The sequence below is a fragment of the Panthera onca genome, chromosome B2 (assembly GCF_046562875.1).
Source record: "Panthera onca isolate mPanOnc1 chromosome B2, mPanOnc1 haplotype 2, whole genome shotgun sequence".
NCBI lineage: Eukaryota > Metazoa > Chordata > Mammalia > Carnivora > Felidae > Panthera > Panthera onca.
This window is the reverse complement of record NC_138343.1, coordinates 74,471,624-74,491,765: the sequence shown is the minus strand read 5'-3', so window position 1 is coordinate 74,491,765 and position 20,142 is coordinate 74,471,624. Positions and strand designations below refer to the sequence as shown.

The following is a 20,142-nucleotide window of genomic DNA, read 5'->3' as shown; positions in this document are numbered from 1 at the left end:
TTTGATGTAGTCTCAGTTGCTTATTTTTACTTTTTTTGCCTTTGCTTCTGGTATCATATGCAAAATTTCATCACTGAAACGGACATCAAGATGCTTACCGCCTATACTTTCTCTTACAAATTTTATGGTTTCAGGTTTTTCATTCACATCTTTAATCCATTTTGAGTTGGTTTTTGTGAATGGTATAAGATAGGCACTGAGTTTCATTCTTTTGCATGTAGCTTTCCAGTTTTTCCAACATTGATATTGAAAGACTGTTCTTTCCCTATTGTATATTCTTGGTACTTTTGTTGTAAATTAATTGACTATATATGCATGGGTTTACTTCTGGGCTATTGTGTTCCATTGATCTATGTGTCTTTTTATGTCAGTGCCATGCTATTTTGATCATTATGGCTTTGTGATATAGTTTGAAATCAGGGAGTGTGATTCTTCCAGCTTTGTTCTCCTTTCTCAAGACTGCTTTGACTGTTTAGATTCTTTTGTGGTTCTATGCAAATTTTAGGATTGTTTGCTCCATTTCTGTGAAAAATGCCATTGGAATTTTTTATAAGGATTGCATTGAGTCTGTAGGTTGCTTTGGGTGGTATGGACATTTTAACAATATTAATTCTTCCAGTGCATGAGCATGGGATATCTTTCCACTTATTTTTGTTGTCTTCAGTTTCTTTCATTAGCATCTTATAGTTTTCAGTGTAGAGTTCTTTCACTTTCTTGGTTAAATTTATTTCTAGGTTGTTTATTTGGTGTAAATGGAATTGTTAATTTTTCTTTCTGATGGTTTATTAGTGTATAAAAATGCAACAGATTTTTGTATATTGATTTTGTATCCTACAGCTTTACTGAATTCATTTATTAGTTCTAACAGAATATTGGTAGTTAGGGTTTTCTCTATATAGTAACATGTCATCTAAAATAGAGACAGTTTTACTTCTTTCTTTCCAACATGGAAGCCTTTTATTTATTATTGACTGATTGATTGATTGCCTAATTGCTCTGGCTAGGACTTCCAATACTATGTTGACTAAAAGTGGGGAGAATGGGCATTTTTGCCTTGTTCCTCATTTAGAGGAAGAGTTTTCAGCTTTTCGCCATTGAGTATAATATTAGCTGTGGGCTTGTCATATGTGGTTTTTATGTTGTGTGGTACATTACCTCTATACACACTTTGTTGAGAGTTTTTATTATAAACGGATGTTGAATTTTGTCAAGTGCTGCATCTGCTGAGATGATCATATGATTTTTGTCCTTCATTTTGTTAATGTGGTATGTCACATTGACTGATTTGCTGATTTTGAACCATCCTTACATCCCTTGAATAAATCCCACTTGTTCGTGGTGTATGATCCTTTTAATGTATTATTGGATTCAGCATTTTACTGAGGAATTTTAATGACTATTCTCTGTAAACTGGGAAGACTTGTGGGAAATTCTGTGGTTAAAAATGGGCTCCCTATTTTAATGGAGACATCAGAATCTTGGGGTTGATAGAGGCTGGACAGCAGCACTTTGCAGCAATTAACAACTAGAGACACAATGGAAACAGTATCACAATAGGAAGCTGGTTCACTGTAATCATCGTAGTTTGGCCTACCAAAATCTTTGGTGGTGGCTGGTAAATCATTGGGCCTCATAGCCTGAAATGATGTTGAAAAATCTAATTAGGACAGCACAGATGCTGACCAAGAAAAATGAGTGCCAGTGTATAATACAACTGATATAACCACACCAGTGTATAGCAGCTAAATATTAGCTGGACTTAGGACCAAATATATGGGCAACTCAATGTAGGCCCTACTTGGAATGTGTAACAGCAACAGTATGAAAAACTTGACTAGAGCCACCAATATAGAGTGTCAAGGCGTTCACGAAATTGTCATGCATAGATATGGATGAAAGATCCTAAGGTGATGAACTCTGTAATATCCAGAATCTTTCTTTGAGTTTCCATTTACTAGGATAACAATTCATTGCAGAAAGGAGACTACTAGGCCTTCTGGAAATCACCTGGCAACAGAACTCTGAACGAATACAAATTTCTAGGGTCTCAGAAATTATTGCGGTCTATAAGTCCTAAGTGTACGCTTAGGACTAAGTGTATGTTAGGAACAAATCCACCCTCTAGTCATTTTCTTAATGAAGAGCTAGAATTGATTTCTTCATCATCTATCACCACATTGGATCCTTGATAACACACAAAAAAGGGTTATTCTGGCAGGAAGTACCCATTGATTTGCAGAGGTAAGTCCCACCATCAAAAGCTTTAAAAGAAGCTTTAAAAGCTTTAAAAGATGTGATTCTTATCACATCTTGACTATGATCTTTGGATCACCCTAACTTAATCAGATGGTGATTCCAACTGCAGCTGACAGACAAGTTCTCTTTCTTGGAGCAGATCAGTGAGTAGCTACTGATCAGGCCAATGCTTTTTTGTTTTTCCTATATTCTAGTAAGTAGAGGGCCCTTGAAGCAGTTTGTGCTACCAATAAACAACATTACTCTCTGACTCTGTGCCAGAATATAACTCTTGACCTTGATCATCTCACCATTATACAGGGCATCACATTGGTCTAACACCTTCATGATGGTATGTTCATAGGACCTGGAGCATGGGCATCATTGGATTTCCTGAATAGCTGCAAGACCTCATGAAAGCACAAGAGCCTGCCGCCTTAGCCAAGTTTGTGGAGGTCCAATGTCTGATGCATGTTAGGATGTTACTTCCATAATGATTAACTAATTGTGTGCCTTGCTCCACCTGTGACTAAGAGGTCCCTCTGTGTTTGCGGGGCTTCTTTGAATTTTCTGTCCACTGCTCAAACCCATTTATGAGTTGATCCAGATGCTTCTGGCTTTAACTGGGCTCAGAAAAAGGCTGCTTTAGCTGGTCCAGGCTGCAGTGAAAGTAGTTTTACCATGTAGACCTTATGAGGGAGACGCAATGGGCTCAGAGTTTTGAGGCAAGTCAGGATTCTGTATAAAATAAGGATTTTTTAGCAAACTGTGCCATCTTCTGAAAATACCTATTCTTTCAACTTACTACTGGGCTACATGAGATAAAAGCAAATGAAGGAAAATTGTCCTGAACAAGGATTCTGTGAAGACCTCAGATAGACTCCCTCAGGCCTTCACAAGTTCTCTGAATGGATGGTTGGCATTTAACAGTCATATATGGAAACTCAAATTCACAGGCAATATACATCTGATTTAATATAGGGATGGTTTAGAGATACTGTATTATGCCCATCAACTCATCTGGCCCACTCCTCAATCCACTAGGCAAGTGTCCTCAGCCCTTAGCCCAACACATAATAGACCAATAAGGAATGAGAAGCAGAGAACATACTTGAAGAAAGGCTGATTTAATCCAGTAAGTTTTAAAAAGACACTGCAATATTTAGAAAGACCATTCTTTTCAGATAACCGTTAAAAAAATATAATGTATATAGTATCAGGATTCTTAAATTCCAAGCAATAGAGACTGATTATGTGACTTTCAAGGAAAAAAAAGGCAGATGTTGAACAACTGAGCATTCGGTAGGCCAGAAATGAAGGTGGCACTATGGATTTAAGCAGCAAGAGCCCAAAACCATCTCTCTGGAAGGCTGCCAGAGGGTGACTTGAGTCCAGTCACTTCTCCCAAAACATACAGAGAAAGGGCAGTTCCTCGGAGTAAGTGTTGTATGTGTGCTGGGGAGTGGGGGCTGTATGTGGGAGAGGTGCTGGGGGAGGAGGGTGGTCTGTGTTTCTATCACGTTGAGCAAAGAAAACTAGCAGTCTACTATACATACGAAACTGAGCTTTGAATTATCTTATATATATATATACATATATTTTTATAAAACACACTTTTTCTGTAATTAATGTCTATTGTTAGTGTTCCTGATAGGAAAAAGTATTGCTACATGCTAATACTGAGCATGTAAAAATAGGTTCTGAAAAAATTATCACCAGAAATAGCTCCAGAAGCAGTAAAGAGTTCATAAAAGTTACTCCTTTTGTTTATTGAATTATATGAATAATCTATTTTTTGTTCCATACTGTAGTTCTTTAAGCTTCTTTATCTTTCCATCACTATTTCTAATGTAATCATAGAAAAAAACCATTGATGAGAGGTTTTGGCATAGATTAGGTGGAAGGCACCTAATGTGGGAAAAAAAGTTAATAGAGTCACATCCGCTTAGGGCCTAAGAACTTCTAAATACTAATTATACTTTATTGACGGTCTTGGGGAGATTATATGGGATACATGTTGGTTTCAGTCCTGATAAAGATTGAGAAATGAGCCTTTGGGAATATAAGTCCTATTTTTTCCCTTTGTATATAGGTAAAGTGTGAGGCTCTTGCTTGGGTCCCACCCACATCCAAGGCTAGGTTTAAAACATGAATGGGCAAGCTGGATCATCTGGCAAAGACAGACGAGAGCCTTGGTTTGAAGGTCTGAGTTGTGCCCTGAAAAGAAACTCATTCTGAGCTAAGAGTGTAGGCAGGGCAGAGTGGGCCCAGTTTCAAGGCCTCAAGGTCAAGGGAGTCAGCTTAGTGCAGGGTCTGCTGTTCCATTATATCCTTGCCCCAGTTCAAGGACATGTGTCTGCATGCTAGACACAGAAAGTAAAACCAGAATGTACTATTCCATCAAAAATTTTGTAAGTTCCCTGGCACATGCAGCTATGTTTGGCATCTAAGAGAATGTATCACAAAACGGGAGTGAGGCATTCATTCCCCTCCACGTTACTAAATCTCGGCACCCCACCTTTAGCATCCTGAGGGGCCAGGACATCAGTGGGGTGCCTGAGACCAGCCGGAGAATGAAATGGTCCCTGAGAAAGGGCAGTAGTAGCTAAAGAGAGACCATGGAAGCCAAAGAAATTTGCAGAGTCTCAGCTCAGGACATCTCTTGACACAGGTGAGACTCCCAGAAATTCTTGGGGAGGGTAAATACTTTGCAGTGAAACAGCGTGGCAAGTGCTGCATAAATAGGGGTTACTGTCATTAAAAAAGTCACATTTTGACAAAGGCTGGTGAAGCTGGGAATTTTCAGATGAGATGGCAGTGACTTCTCACCAAAATGCAGAGCTTGGATCTTTCCCCCAAGGTGACAGTACAGAGCCATCTGTATGACTCCTCCCCAACACTCCTGCCCTACAAAGCAGTGTATACTGGCACACAGGCAAAGGGTGCCAGTACCCATTGGTTGTGGAACATTTTTCTGGCCAAGAAACCGTATCTTTTTTGTCGGGAAGAACTAAGAATGTTGGTATCCTTTTCCTTAGTATCATAAATCAGCTGGTGAAAACAGCCAAAGAATACATAGCATCATGTGTCATCTTCATTTCCCTTGAGACCTCACTTCTCTGATTCCTCTGCCATTACATTTAGGACCTAGTTCTGCTAAAAGAAAAAACTATAAATAGGCAGTTTAACTTAAAGTAAGAAATGTAGTAAACATGTGCCCTTTGTTCTCGCTTTGAACCTTAGAATTCACTCTTCCAATAAGAAAAGAAAATGTGGTATGTCATCGTGTGGTGGTATCATGAAAAACAAAAATGTTATTTATGGGTTCAGAGCTGTAACATGACTAGTGATACTAATTATGGGCTTTGGACTCCTCTTTAATCATCAGCTTCATTAGTTAAAGTGTTTTTATTAACTTGCAATTAAATAGTTTTCAGTTAACATAAGAACATAGAGATAACATCACATTTGCACTGTGAAAAGGTAAAAGGCCTTTGTGTTTCATTACCAGGTAAAAAGTCTGGAGCTAGGTGTCTCACAGATGATACTAAACAGCCACTGGCCCTTTTATTTTGGTCTTATTAACAGAAAATACTGACTTAAAGTGATGAAATTACACACATAGGCCACTTAATGGCGTCCTAGGAGTCTGAACTTTTACTTTCAATACCAAATAGTATCTGGAAAACATGCTCACTTTTGTGTTTTTTCAGAAATTCTAAGAATTGGCCCAGATTCATGTGATAGTCATTCCTTAATCCATAGTCACCATGGGCCTCAAGGAGTAATTCTTCAAAAGAATGGAAAAGGCGCAGATCCTCTCCATTTCCTTCCGTTTCCACACTTTCAGCATGCTTACAAGAAATGTGTTTCCAGTTGGGATACCTAATTGTGTGCCAGAATTCCTCACAGTGCTCCTTGAAGCCCTCCACACAGATTATACCCGGCTTTCCTGTCATGCAAAACCCAGTCACATCTAACCTTTTCCCAACATCCAAAATCTTTTTTCTTAGGTCCTGCTGATATATGTGGTGACTGTAGATCCACATCCGGAGGAATGTGTTCTTGACTGGCTTTGCTTGTGTAGACGGTTCATAAATGAGCTTTCTGTTCAGAAAATAGGAGGCACTGTTGTCCTGTAACCACTGGATTGCTGCACATACACAGAGCTCACCTGGATCAAAAGTCCCTATGTAAGAAGTGAGACCTTTGTTGAGAAGTAGTTGCTGTTGTCTGTCAAGCTCAGGAGACCGTCCAAACAGCTGCAATGCTACATAGGGGTAGCTGTGAGGCATGGTTACTTGCAAATCAATTTTCACCTTAAAATGAAAATCAAATAGATTTAAGTACCGTAAAATCACCTAAGCTGGTTTATCAGTGGCAACTGCATGATTTTGATAAATGTAATAGTTATTGCTACTGTTAAATGTCAGCTATGTGCCAGAGACTCTACCGAGTACTTTATATACACTATTCCTTCCATGTAAGCATCCATTCATTCCAGTATTTACTGAACACTCGCCATGTGTCAGGGACCCTATGCTAGGATAAAGAAGCAAAGGAGCTAGACACAACTTCTGCTCTTTGTGAAAAGTAGAGCCTAGTGAAAGAGACAGACATTAAACTAGTAAGTACACAGAACAAGTATTTAATTCCAATGGTAATGTGAAGCATGGAAAAGTGCAGGATCTGCTGAAATGTGTAACCAGGGAGACAGAATTCAGTCTGAGGAACCAGGAGATCTTGTCTGAGGAAATGAGAGCTGAAGGATGTACAGAAAATCGCCAGAAGAGGGGTTCTTAAAAGCCTAGTCCACTTGTTATCTATGCTATGCTAATGTTACTGGAGACAATGGATCAGAAGATGAAGGTAAACTCATTTTTAGTATTTAGATTTCCTATCTGGTATTTGCTTTCTGTGCTATGGTGTCACCAAATAAACATTCATCCACTCCTTACAAGCCAGATTTGCTAAAGGTAAGATTTAGATTTATCAAAATCATGATATGTATACAAGACAGTACATACTACGATAGTTGGGTTGGTAAAAAACTGGTCGAGTGAACAAAATAATGATGGTAGTATGAGACTGCAGATGTTTTTAATAAAAACACTAGATATATTTGTTAAAAAGTGTGCGCATTTATGTAAAATCCAAGATATTTATTGAAGACAATTTACAGTGCATCCCATATTTTACGTATTTCACTTTCAAACAAGTAAAGGAAATAAGAATCTGGAATATTCTCTATTTGTTTCCTGGACAGAAAGCTCTCCTTCCAAGTGTTTGCAATAAAAGCTGGGCACCCAGCAACAATAAAAGCAACGCAGGGTACCTACCTTGGGCTCCTCAATCTGGAGTGTAATCACAAATTCGATTTTGGGTGGCAGTGCCTCCCTTTTTCCTTCCAAATATCTCTTTATATTCGTCAGGACATTTACATCTTCGAGTTTTACTTCTCCTTGGTTAGGAAACATAGAGAACAGCATTTCCATCTCTAGCAGCTGAAGCTGCAGGCATTCTTTCATTGAAGCGGACATGCTGCCTCCAAATCCACCTGCCAGGAAAACCGGAAAAGCCCAGGGGCACTAGGTTTCTTAATTTCAGCGGCGTCCAAAGAAATTTCCGGAAGGTCCCTTTCCCTGGAAGCGGTTTTGCAGGAACGTTGTGCACCGACAGCTAGGGGCACAAACCGGGACACTTACACTCTTTCTTCGCTTTATCTCCCGACCCCCAAATCTAGTATGCACGACATCCCTCCAGAGACTTCGTTAAAATTCAGATTCCCAGTCCGTCACCCACCCACGCCCACCCCCGCTTCCGACCCAGATCCGGGAATCTGGACTTTCAACAAGTGTTCCAAATTATTCCGTTGCAGGTGGTTGGCAAACAACACCTGCAGATGCTCTGCAAGCCTGAATTCTGGTTAAGGCAAGGAGCCCAGTTTCCGAATCCCACCCAGGTCTCAGGCTCAGGCGGAGCTGGGCGCTGTGGCCAGGGAGGCCCGCAGTGCTGGCGGGGCTGTGGTCAACTCCCTTGGCTCCGAGGTCTTGGGGGCCCCGCGGCCCCCAAACGCTAGGTGCCGCCCCTCGGCCCCAGCGCCAAGAACCCCTCCCTAGCGGGCCTTTACGGCTCTTCGGGGAGCCACACCAGCCCCGGGCGGCCCAGATCGCTCCGGACGATTTGGACCCACCTGGCCTCTGCCCCGAGGGGCCTAGGCTTAGGGAGAGTCTTACAGGTACATACATAAGATGGTGTTTAGTGCGAGCTGGTGCGGGTAGATGGTGGCGGGGGTGGTGGGGGGAGCGACTCGAGAAGGCTCCCAGAGTCAAAGGCTGGGGAGATGAACCCCGAGAATCGAGGAGGGGATGCGGGAAAAGGGTTTATGGCCGAGGCCACCTTGTCAGAGGCCCCCAATCGGGGTTGGTACCCCCATCTGGGACCACTAGGGACCCTGGCTTCCCAGGGACGCAGGAATGCCACCCCGAAACCCAAATTTGGAGGCGGGGACTGTCGCAGTACTCTGGTGGCCTACGACCCTCGGCCCCAACCCCCGGGCCACCGCGGGGGCCTCACCCTTCCCGGTCATTCAATGGAAACAGACCCAAGCCCTCTCAGAACCTGGATCCGCAGTTCCGCAGGCGCGAGCTGCGCACTACCAGCGAGGAGGAGAGGCGGGTCCAGCGGCCCCTCCCCCGCCGTGATTGGCTGGGGGGCGTGGCGGTGGGACGGAAGTCACGCAGGGCCACGTCTGCGGGTTCCGAGAGCTTCAGTTAGGTTGGAGGCGCCGCGGCGGGGGAGCGGCTCGGTTAGGTGGAAGTGAGGGGGAGTCTCCAGGCAGAGGTGAGCGGGGGCCCTTAGGCTTGGCGGCGAGAAGGGGACTTCCCAGTCCGTAGGGGCTCGGCCTGCCGACGGTGTAGTGGGCCAGCTAGCGGGTTGACCCACGGACCGTGCGCCGGACACACCCGCCCAGGCGCCTCCAGAGCGCCCGGAGGGTCTCGTGCCCCTGGGCATTCTGGTCCAGAGGCCTGGGGGGCGGTGCGGCGTGGCGGGAGGGGGGGGTGGGGGGGGGAGAGGGTGAAACTAGGGGTTGAGAGCCGGAAAAAGTGCGGCGACTTGGGGGCTGGGAGGAAAGCGGAACAAACCAGGGGTTGGTAATTGAATGAAGGGAAGGGGGATGCACTCAACTTTTTTAGAGTGGTCGCCGTTTGGACCTGTAAGTACTTTCAAAAAAAAGAGTTTAGAGTGGAAGAGAGCCAAGGCATAAGAGACTCTTAAAAGCTGAAAACAAACTGAGGGTTGATGGAGGGTGGGAAGGAGGGGAGGGTGGGTGGTGGGTACTGAGGAGGGCACCTTTTGGGATGAGCACTGGGTGTTGTATGGAAACCAATTTGGCAATAAATTTCATATATTGAAAAAAAAAAAAAAGCGTTCGCACCCTCGTTGAACGTAGTTTTAGGACCGAAAACGCATTGAAGGGTGGAAGCATTTGATCTTTTTTCTTTTTAAAAGACTTTCTGGATTTAACAGGACTGGTTTACGCCCTTATGAATAATCATGATATACTACCGAATGGTCAGTTTTTAACAAAATATATTCTTGCTTGTGCAAGAGATTTGATCACTTTGGACCAAACTAAATTAGCTTGCTGAATACCAGCTTGTTCCAGTTGGACAAAAGCAAAAATTTTCTACCATTTCCTTTAACTTTTGTTCATTGAAGCATCGAAGGACAGTAAAGCAAATGAGACAGGACTGCTGTTCATCTCTGGGCTAATTGGAAATGGGACTGACTGGGGAAGTGAATAGTATATACACCTGAGGTTGGAAACCCGAAGTTGCACTTAAAACTGTAGTATCCCAGAGAAGGAAGTGCTAGTGGGCTCAGGGCCACTGTTTAAATTAAAGGGAGAAAGAAGATGTTGCTACTGTCAGAGCTTAATTTAGAAGGGTGTCCTGGTCCTCTGTTAATGAAAATAGAAAAATCTACTGCAAGGTTTATTAGGAGGTCTGGGCAGTCTTGGAGAGGAAGCTGTTGCCCTTTGCTTTTCCTTTGGGAGTATGTCTCTGGTGTGGGAGGAATAACAAAAGAACCACACAGATTTTCCAGATATTTTGGATACGTAGTCCCAGTCCATTTGACATTGTGACCTTAGGCCTCAGTCTGTCACCAGCTACCCTTGTCTGTTTATGTTATTTAACTGAGGCCCAGACTTAAGTTTCTCCGTTTATGAAATGAGATAGTCTTTGAACTTGTAGAATTCTACGAATCTATGTGTGGAATCTTCATTTTAGTTGAGAGTGGACCATTTAAAATTTTCCCTGGGTCCAGGAATAGTCCTGGCGACAAAACGAGAGAGGAGTTGGAGGGACAGTCTGCTGCTATCTGCCCTCGAGTGGACGATACAATTTGGGGAGGATCTTCTAGGTAATGCCTATCACCAGGACTTATTCTGCCATTCTTTCTCAAACCTTCTTTGTGGGCATTCAGAATGAGGCAGACCTCTTAGTTTATGGTGGCAGCTTTTAAAGCAAATGGTCCTTGTAACATTTCTCATGCCTGAAAAATATTCCTTAATTTTGTAGACATGGATTTAGATGCTATTACAGAATACTCCGCATTACATCCCAAGCCCAGTGGACTCATTCTTCAATATGGGACTGCTGGCTTTCGAACGAAAGCAGAACATCTCGATCATGTCATGTTTCGCATGGGATTATTAGCTGTCCTGAGGTCAAAACAGACAAAATCTACAATAGGGGTCATGGTAACAGCATCACATAATCCTGAGGTAATGCTTTTCGTGCTCCGATAAAGCAAATCTTTGTTTACAAGAACACATCTTAGTGTCTGAGCAGTTTGACCAAAAGTACAAATTAATTCTAGGAATGTTTGTGCTCCTTATGTGCCTTTGGGTTTGAAATGGCTTTTTCTTAATGAGTGGTCATTTAGCTCATGACTCCATAGAGGGTGTAGAGAGAATTAAATGAGACTCATTTCTTGGACTGTGTTCATATTAGAGAAATAACAGAATGTTCTTCCAAGTTAGTTGTATTGAGACAGTATCAGTAACAAAAAGTGTTACTTCTGTTAATGTAGTAGAGAGTAGAGAGATTGGAGGCAAGATGGGGAAGGGCAAACATTTGAAAAGATTCATTCAGAATGTCTTGAATGTATTTAAGACTGGTTTTCTGTAGTTAGGGAATAGCTTCCTGTTCTGAATGAACAGCCAAACTGGTGGCTCCAGATACAAAAGTGAGCTTTGGGCAGGTTATTGATGAGGTCTAATGGTTGTAGGGTTACGACAATTAAATTTTTTTCTCAAAGTACTCCTTTTGACATAGTCTAACTCTTCTGTATTGCCCATAGCCCACTAATACATGGTTTGAATAATATGCTTCTGTTTGGTGGCAAGGGCCTGAGATTTTTGCCTTTGTAGATAAATTTGCACCAAGTTTAAGTAGGTCTGTGAAGGATTATAACCTCCTCTTCCCTCCACACAAGAGGACACTGCTTGTCCAACTTGTAAACGTGGATCACTAGAAATGCATGTCTGAATGTCTAAATCACCATAATTGATTGACTTACGGGCTGAAGCCTATATTTATTGCTACTTCCAGAAGTACTTCTTAATACTGAGTTGTCGCCTTCAGTTGACAATCATTCTGAACTACAGTTTATTTCTTCCCAGAAATTTGAGCAGAACGGAATGGGGAGTCTGTTTTCAGCTTCTGTTACCCACCGGTTGACATATTGGCCAGTATGTTCTTAGAGTACAGAGTCATAGTGGGGAGGAGCTCTCACTGCCCTCATTCTGCTCCATTTGCACCATGGTCATGTAATTGATGGTGAATGCACAGATGACAGCCTTTTAAAAAAGCTAGTGTAGCATAGTGGCTGTGGGCTTAAAACTAATATGGACTTGGTATTTTAACAGCAGCACTGACACTTATTAGCTATATGAACATAAGCAGATTTCTTGATTTGAATCCATTTTCTCAAAGTAAGACTGGAATAATAATAGGATTATTATTATTATAAGTATTATAAAATACTTAGTCCAGTGCCTGGTATTCTGTACTGGTCACTGGTGAAGTCGTTCAGCCATCAGTGTCTTTTTTAGGGGAAAACAGCTTGAGTTTACTTCCTCAACTCACCCTTGTGAATGCTCGTAGATGGCTTATTGTTTGTTTTTCTTTTAAGGAAGACAATGGGGTAAAATTGGTTGATCCTTTGGGTGAAATGTTGGCACCATCCTGGGAGGAACATGCTACCTGTTTGGCAAATGCTGAGGAACAAGATATGCCGAGAGTGTTGATGGACATCAGTGTGAAAGCAGCTGTGAATCTGCAACAAGATGCCTTCATAGTGATTGGTAGAGATACCAGGTGACCATCAGAGTTACTGGTGAAAGCAGCTTTGGGGACTCCACATAAGTGATTACATTAATGTTAGTGCCCATGATAAACTGAAAGAAGGAAGTAAAGTGGAACTGCCCTAAGAGGCTCCTCCACCTACCTGGCCTTTTTTTAGTAGGATGTAGGAGCTAAGTCTCTCTGTGCATCTTGGGTTTTGGAGTCTGAACCCCAACTCTGACACTATATAATTGAATAGGTTATTTAACCTTTTAGAGCTTCCATGTGCCCGTCTATAAAATGTTGATGATAAAGCCTAACACAGGATTTTTGTGAGAATTACATGACATAATGTATACACAATACCTATTTCCTGACACGAGAGAAGTACTTAACAAATGCCTCCCGCCCCTTTATTTCTATAGGTTTATTTTCTCCTGTAGAGTAAGAACACATTATAATATTTTTAGAGATTTACCTTATAATCTACATAATTGTTGGTTCATATATTTATATCGTTTTTGCATGCTGGAGTTCACTGGAAACATTAACAATTTATTTCTACATACAGTATCCCCCAGTCCCCCATCTGCGAGGGATACATTCCAGGACCTCCAGTGGATGCCTGAAACCATGGATAGTACCAAATTCCATATATACCATGTTTTTCCCTGTACATCCATAATTATGATAAAGATGAATTTATAAGTTAAACGCAGTAGGAGATCAAAATGAATAATAAAGTAGAACAGTTACAGCAACATACTGTAATAAAAGTTATGTGGATGTAGTCTTTCTGACTCTCAAAATATGTTAGTGTACTGTACTCTTTTCTTTCTTGTGATGCTATGTGATGATAAAATGCCCATGTGAGAGAGGATGTGAGGTGAATCATGTAGGCCCTGTGACATAGTGTTAGGTTACTGTTGACCTGATGATAAGTTAGAAGGAGGGTCATCTGCTTCTGGACTGCAGTTGACCCCAGATAACTGAAACCATGGCAAGCGAAACCATGGACAAGAGGGGACTATTTGTCATAATTGGCAGCTTTTGCTGTCCTTTACAAAAACATATTTTTGTAAAATGTTAGATTAAAAGTGTACTTTGAAACAGAAGCATTCTCTTTTATATAAGATCTTGTTTTGCCAGAGATTCTTTCTAAAGGAAATTTCCAGTCAGTGTCCTCATGGCTTAGACTGGTGTTTTATCCTTAATGTGTTACCAGCGAGACTTCCAAATACCATTGATTGTGGATTTATAGGTATCAGAAATAGCCTAGTGATTTATGTTCTGAAACAAATAATTATCCCCCAGGAAAGCCTTCCCCCATGTAATTGCCTCTTACCAATTAACTAGTTTACATGATGTATAACATTATTTTTTTACAAGGCAGTTATATAATTATTTTCAGATTGATAATTTGTTCCGACTTTTCCAAATGAAAAAAAGGTTGCATATCCTTGGTGGTTTACTCCCCTGTACTGCATAATGCACACTGTTTGCATTCAGTATTTATTGCTACTGTTCCTAGGTAATGTACATGTTGTTACAGTCAAACTTGACCACGTATTTGGGGATGGTGTAATCAGTGTATTTTTATATCTGTTTTCTAAATTTGTTTAAAAACCAAACTCTTCTGAGAAATGTATTGTGAAAGGCTGCTGGAAAATGCTTATACTTTGCCTATATCCTCTTTCCAGTGTTTTCAGACTTGACAGGTTTCTTATTATTCTGAAATATGTAGCACATAATTTCTGTATTTGCTTTCAGAATTTAGCAACTCTTGGTTTCAGGATGGGATGTGTTATTTTCTTCCTTTTCTTTTCTAGGTCCACCAGTGAGAAACTCTCACAGTCTGTAATAGATGGTGTAACTGTTTTAGAAGGTCAATTTCATGGTATGTAGCTATCTTGAGCTGTGAATTAAGTTAATCTTAGAAAAAAAGTTTTAAAAAGTTGTAAAAGTAGTAACATTTTAGAAAAGTTTGAAAACGTGGATAAAAAAAGGTTTTGAAAAATGAACTCCTAGGTATTAAATACTAGTTTTTTAAATTTAGAAAATTCAATAATTTTTTTTCTTGGTGTGCATATTTTGGTTTACCTATAGGAGATTATATGTAAGAAATACTGATCTTAACTTCCTTTACTTTAGTAAATTTTCTGGTATGAAAACCTTTGAAGTTACTTAAAGATGTTCATTCTGGGGAGCTTCTGTCAGTATTCCCTAATAGCCGATCACATGTGGAATCAGCCGTTACATATCAAATCATGATGCAAAGTCGCTTTGGCCTACTTATCATGATTTAAGTTTTGACAGGTAGTTTTTCCTATAGAATTACATGCAGTACAATGGAGGCTTGAATCCTCTTCTCACATCATCTACCATGCATGCCCCTTGTGAATGCAGGGACTCCATTGTGCTTGGAGGTGAATTTCCCTAGTGTCTCCCTACTTTCTTATTTAAAAATATCTTCTCTTGACCTTTTCAACCTCCTTTCCAGCCCCTGTGTGCTCGTTTCTTCAGAGTAATTCCAAGAGCTTGCCTTGGCTTACTTCTCTGCTTTTCTAGTCATTACTTATCCCACTGCAGGGAAAGTCTCCATCCTGGCCCCTTCAGTGAAATGTCTCTCTCAACACTCATCTGAATTCTAATTGCCAGATTCAGTGGCTGTTAAAAAGTGGGAATTCTTGGGATGCCTGGGTGGCTCAGTCGGTTGGGCATGTGACTTTGGTTCAGATGATCTTGCGGTTCGTGGTTTTGAGCCCCTCGTCGGCCTCTGTGCTGGCAGCTCAGACCCTGGAGCCTGCTTCGGATTCTGTGTCTCCCTGTCCCTCTGCCCCTCCCCCACTCGCTCGCTCTCTCTTTCTCTCTCTCTCAAAAATAAATATTAAAAAAAAAAATTTATAAAGTGGGGATTCTTAGCCTGGGGCCCAGGGTTTCCTGGGAAGTGTTTGGTTAAGCTGCAGGGATCTGGTGACAGAGTGTTCTTGCTAGTGTGCAGAGTGTTACCTGTATGTGCACTCTTTTAGGTAGAGGATTCTTTGCTTTTGTCAGATAGATGCTCAAAGGGATCTGTGACCTAAAAATTATTTCCAGAATTTATATTTTGAAGTTTTTATTTTAGTTGCTGTCTTGATAGCTCTCCACACTGTGACCTCCTCCTTTCTTTCTTTAAGATTCTACTTCCTTGGCCACTGTCCCTTATTGGTCTTCCATTTGGGCCCTTTCTCTCAATTTGGGCATTGCATATTTCTTTCGTTCTGCTTGCTGAATGATCATCTTTACTGCCATAGCTCCAGCTGTGTGAAGCTTAATTCTTCACTTGTTAGTTCAAACATTTTTGATTGTGTGCTATGTACAATTCTCCAGTAGTCTGTTTCATGCCAATCACAGCTTATCGTCAGAACCCCATTTTGCATCACGATGTGTGCATACGTACTTGTGTGTATAAGTGACACAAAAGCATCAATAAATAATACCTATACTGCACGACATGCATTCACCTGTGTTATTTAAAAAAAACACAAAAATGTTGGTTGTATCTCACTAAGTGGGTTCCATGAGCCCTGACAGTCTCAGGTCTGCAGTGGTCTGCCCTTACCCCAGATTCATCCTGCCTGAAACTATTGTTTGTACCATTCTCAGAATGGTTCACTTTTTCAGCACTGTCATTCTAGCTGTATAATACTTTTCTAATGTTTTAGTATAGAAAAATTTGAGAGTAATTAAAAAAAAATTTTTTTTTTTACCTTTCCCTCATTTCTGTCTTCAGCTTAGTGAAAGGTTAATGTAGCTGCTGCTTAGAGAGAATGGGGGAAGCTGGTAGAAGATAAGGTTGAGGAGGGAAGCAGGGGCCCTGTCCTTTCAAGCCGTGTAGGTTGCGGTAAAGATTTGGGTTTTATTCCAAATGCACTGGAACTCCATTGAAGGATTTTGTGCGTAGGAATATGATCACGTTTCCATTTTAAGTCAGTCACTCTGGCTTTTATGTACAGAGAGACAGGAAGGTTGTAAGAAAGAAAAAGAGACTACTGTAGTTCATGTAAGAGGGATGATTGTGAGAGAAGTGGAGAAATTTGAAGTTAGTATTAACTTCAAAGATTTTATGATACATAATGAGCTAGAGCTGTGAAGAATGGCTTGTAGGTTTCTGGGTTGATCAGTAGACTAGAAGAGTAACTACATAAGAGTCATTGTTTCTTGATTAACTGTATATAATAGTCATTTGTTAAATGTTTATTTGGTCGTTTTGATATTGGTCACGAAATCCTTTTGTTCCATCTTTTGGTAAGTCTTTTGAAATAATCGTTTTCCTCTCCTTATACCCCTCTGTTAAGCTAGGTTAAGCGCTGATCCACTTTTTTGAGCTCCTACACCTCTTTCCACCTGATCCTTACGTTAGAGCCATGGGTGCCTTCATGAAATACCATTTCCATTGTAGAACTGCAGGGTTCAGTAACTTTTAAATGATCTTTTGCCTCTAGTCTAAACTTTGTGCTTGACTTTGAAGATCTGTGTTGGATTTAGTTACAGAATATTCACTGGATACTAGTCCATCTCTGTTATTTTTTCTGTTTCTTGTTCTTGGTACTTTTCTTGTGTGTTTAGCTATTTTTGACTATAAGCTGTTTGTTTTTCTTGGAAAATTATCTGTGGGACATTTTTGAGGTGTATGGTAAAGCATATTTCTCTGGCAGAGTTTAGTTATTGCCTTTGCTGGGTGCCTGGGGGTGCGACTTGGCTGGTGGATGACAAGGTTCTTTGATGACAGAGTTCTTCTGGACCTCTGTGGTTACGTGAATTGGGGCTGGAAACCTGTGGGAGGCCTGTGCTTCTGGTGACAGCTCTTCAGGGATGGGATATTTCCTGCTCTGCTTGGTGTCAAGACCACTCTTCTGGGAGTGGGTACTTGGGGCTGATTCACTTCGGACTCACCCTTGTTCTGAAGAGTAGTCCTTTGAGGCTTCAACTTCATGAGGGCCTGGCCTTCTATTGGGTGTCTTTCCTTTTTTTTTTTTTTTTAAACCTTTATTATTGAGAGACAGAGAGAGACAGAGAGACAGAGCATGAGCAGGGGAGGGGCAGAGAGAGGAGGAGACACAGAATCCAAAGCAGGCTCCAGGCTCTGAGCTGTCAGCACAGAGCCCGATGTGGGGCTCGAACTCACAAACCGTGAGATCATGACCTGAGCCGAAGTCTGACGTTCAGTCAACTGAGCCACCCAGGCACCCAGTGTCCTTCTTATCTTAGGTCAACATGGACTTGTTTGTACTGGAAGCAGTAAGTTAATTTCTGGTTTAGAGGAATGACCTTAAAGCAAAACTGACTTCCCATAGTTGAAATCTTGGAGTTCTTCCCTTCATAGAGATTTTGGCCTAATTTCCGCTTTAACTCATTGGCACAGCAATGCTTTTTAAAAGGAGATTTTTCTTTTATCTGGCATTTTTGGTGGTTTTTGGGAGGGTTCATCTGAATTACATAGTTTGCAGTATTATTCGAACTAGAACTCAATTATTATTTTTCTATATTCTATTTTTGTTACCTGTCCATATTAAATGATTTTTTTATTAATAGTAGTCATTCATATTTCTTTTAGAATTGAGTATGTGCCCACTGTGTGGGGTTCCCCCCCCCCCCAACATTACCAAACAACCAATTTAATTCTCTGACATTATCTACTTAGAAGTAGGGTCAGATCCCACAGGTTAAGGGTACAGTGCCACAGGACTCCGCATGCCCCCTCTTTAGATGCCAGTCACCTGGGCTTTTGACAACCCCCTTCTTTGTTTTATTAATTTGCTAGAGTGCTCACAGAACTCAAGAGAAAAATTTTACTTACCAGATTACTGGTTTCTTATAAAGGGTATAACTCAGGAACAGCCAGATGGATGAGATACGGCAAGGTATGTGGGAAGGGTCACGGAACTTCCATGCTCTGGCCAACCACTCTCCCCAGTCTCCACATGTTTCACCAACCCAAAAGCTTGTCCTTTTGGGTTTTTAATGGAGGCTTCATTACATGGGTACAATCAGTTAAGGGATTGACTGTTGATATTTGAATGCAATCTAGCCGCTCTTTTCTGCTCTGCCTGGATTGGCAAGGGGGACCAGGAATATGGGAGAGGTCTGAAAGTTCCAGCTCTCTAATCACATGGTTGGTTCCCCTGGCAACCAGCCCCAGCTTTGGGTTCCCTTGGAGCCTTCCTTGTCTCATTAGCATAACAAAAGACAATTTCTACTCTCTTCACTTAGGAAGTTCATGGGTTTAGAAGCCCTTCTTAGAATGGAGACAAAGACCAAATCTCCAATTTTTTTTTAAGTTTATTTATTTTTGAGACAGAGAGAGCCCACACGCACGCGCGCACACACACACACACACACACACGTGTGTGTGTGTGTGTGTGTGTGTGTGTGTGTGTGTGTGTGTGTGTTTAGAGGGAGGGTGGTGTGTGGGGAGGGCCAGAGAGAGAAAGGGAGAGACAGCTTCTCAACCAGGCTCTGGCTGTTGGTGTGGAGCCCCACTCGATCCCAGAAACCATGAGATCATGACCTGAGCTGAAATCAAGAGTCGGGTGCTCAACGATCTGAGCCACCCAGGCACCCCTGTTTCTTATAAATCACAGTATCATAATGTGACAGGCAGTTGTAATAACTTCAGTGGATATATTTATGCATATTTCTGGATAGTTTGAAAGTGTTTTTGTGTCCTCTGAGATGTTTTTATTTTGAAGATTTGTTGCTCTCAAATTCATATGGTATGAATCCATTTAAACATTTTTTTCTTTATTAAGAAATGTGGTGAATTTTTTGTATTTCTATGACAGATTACGGCTTGGTAACAACGCCCCAGCTGCACTACATGGTATACTGTCGAAATACCAGTGGCCAATATGGAGAGGCAACCCTAGAAGGTTACTACCAGAAACTCTCTAAGGCCTTTATGGAACTTACCAAACAGGTAAAAATCTCGTGAACATGGTTAGAGTTTAAGCAAATGAATAAAATAAGATCAATTCAACAATTTATCTTAAGTAGATAGCTCATCACTCCTCCTTTTTCCAAAAATGCAGTGTATTTCCTTTTCTTTTCTAGGGCTCCACAAGGCTTGGCCCTTGTGTCCTGCTGTCTATTGGCATTTACTTGGCGAGGCACGTAGTACACGTAGTACATTCTGAGATCACGGTGGGGGAAAACCTGGTGGGGTTCTTAAGGTTACAGAAGTATTTATTCAGATGAATTTGCTCTTAAGGTTAATGTTAGATGCTGTTGGCATCATACTTGAGGTGTCTGCTGTTGAAAAAGATTTTTCTCCTGTGTAGATTAGCTGCTTAAACCTTGATGGGGTTTGCGGGGTGTAATTTGATCAACAAATATTGAATGTATGTTAACCAAAACAGAGCCCTTGTTCTTAAAGAATTTTTATTCTGAAGTGAGGGTGAGCCAGAGAGGAGACTGACAAAAAAACCCATACATGCCCAGTGGTGTTATGTGCTGTGAAGGGAATGGCAGGCATCATTCTGCTCATCCATCTGTATACTCATTCCCACATTTG

General features: G+C 41.4%; 2 protein-coding genes across 9 annotated transcripts in view; one reads left to right on the top strand and one right to left on the bottom strand.

Annotated features, from left to right (window-relative positions):
- Positions 1-3,346: 3,346 nt before the first annotated feature.
- RWDD2A (RWD domain containing 2A) lies at positions 3,347-8,993 on the bottom strand. 6 transcript variants are annotated; one of them, XM_060616062.3, is made up of 3 exons: positions 8,812-8,993; positions 7,575-7,914; positions 3,347-6,554 (listed from the first exon to the last, which is right to left on the bottom strand). In XM_060616062.3, the coding sequence occupies exons 2-3, from the start codon at positions 7,773-7,775 to the stop codon at positions 5,877-5,879; spliced, it is 879 nt and encodes a 292-aa protein (XP_060472045.1). In that variant the 5' UTR covers positions 7,776-7,914; positions 8,812-8,993; the 3' UTR covers positions 3,347-5,876. The 6 variants fall into 6 exon arrangements, with proteins under 6 accessions (XP_060472045.1, XP_060472043.1, XP_060472046.1 ...); XM_060616060.3 differs by having other exon boundaries at positions 7,575-7,792; XM_060616063.3 differs by having other exon boundaries at positions 8,840-8,993.
- Positions 8,976-20,142, top strand: part of PGM3 (phosphoglucomutase 3) — a 23,432-nt gene continuing 12,265 nt past the window's right edge. For 2 of the 3 annotated variants that reach the window (XM_060616053.3, XM_060616051.3), the window contains exons 1-5: positions 8,976-9,078; positions 10,821-11,026; positions 12,439-12,623; positions 14,420-14,487; positions 19,415-19,548. In XM_060616053.3, the coding sequence (XP_060472036.2) occupies positions 10,823-11,026; positions 12,439-12,623; positions 14,420-14,487; positions 19,415-19,548 (591 nt within the window). In that variant the 5' untranslated portion in view covers positions 8,976-9,078; positions 10,821-10,822. Of the gene's footprint in view, positions 9,079-9,356; positions 9,452-10,820; positions 11,027-12,438; positions 12,624-14,419; positions 14,488-19,414; positions 19,549-20,142 lie in introns of those variants that run through there. The other variant, XM_060616052.3, reaches the window with a different exon arrangement.

What these genes read in the sequence shown, in the direction of transcription:
- RWDD2A (XM_060616059.3), bottom strand. Translation starts at nt 8,483, where the DNA reads ATGTATGTACCTGTAAGACTCTCCCTAAGCCTAGGCCCCTCGGGGCAG. An exon ending in CCCCTCGGGGCAGAGGCCAG is followed by an intron (nt 7,793 to 8,428) that starts GTGGGTCCAAAT and finishes TTTTCCTGGCAG; the next exon opens with GTGGATTTGGAGGCAGCATG. An exon ending in TCCAGATTGAGGAGCCCAAG is followed by an intron (nt 6,555 to 7,574) that starts GTAGGTACCCTG and finishes TTTCATTTTAAG; the next exon opens with GTGAAAATTGATTTGCAAGT.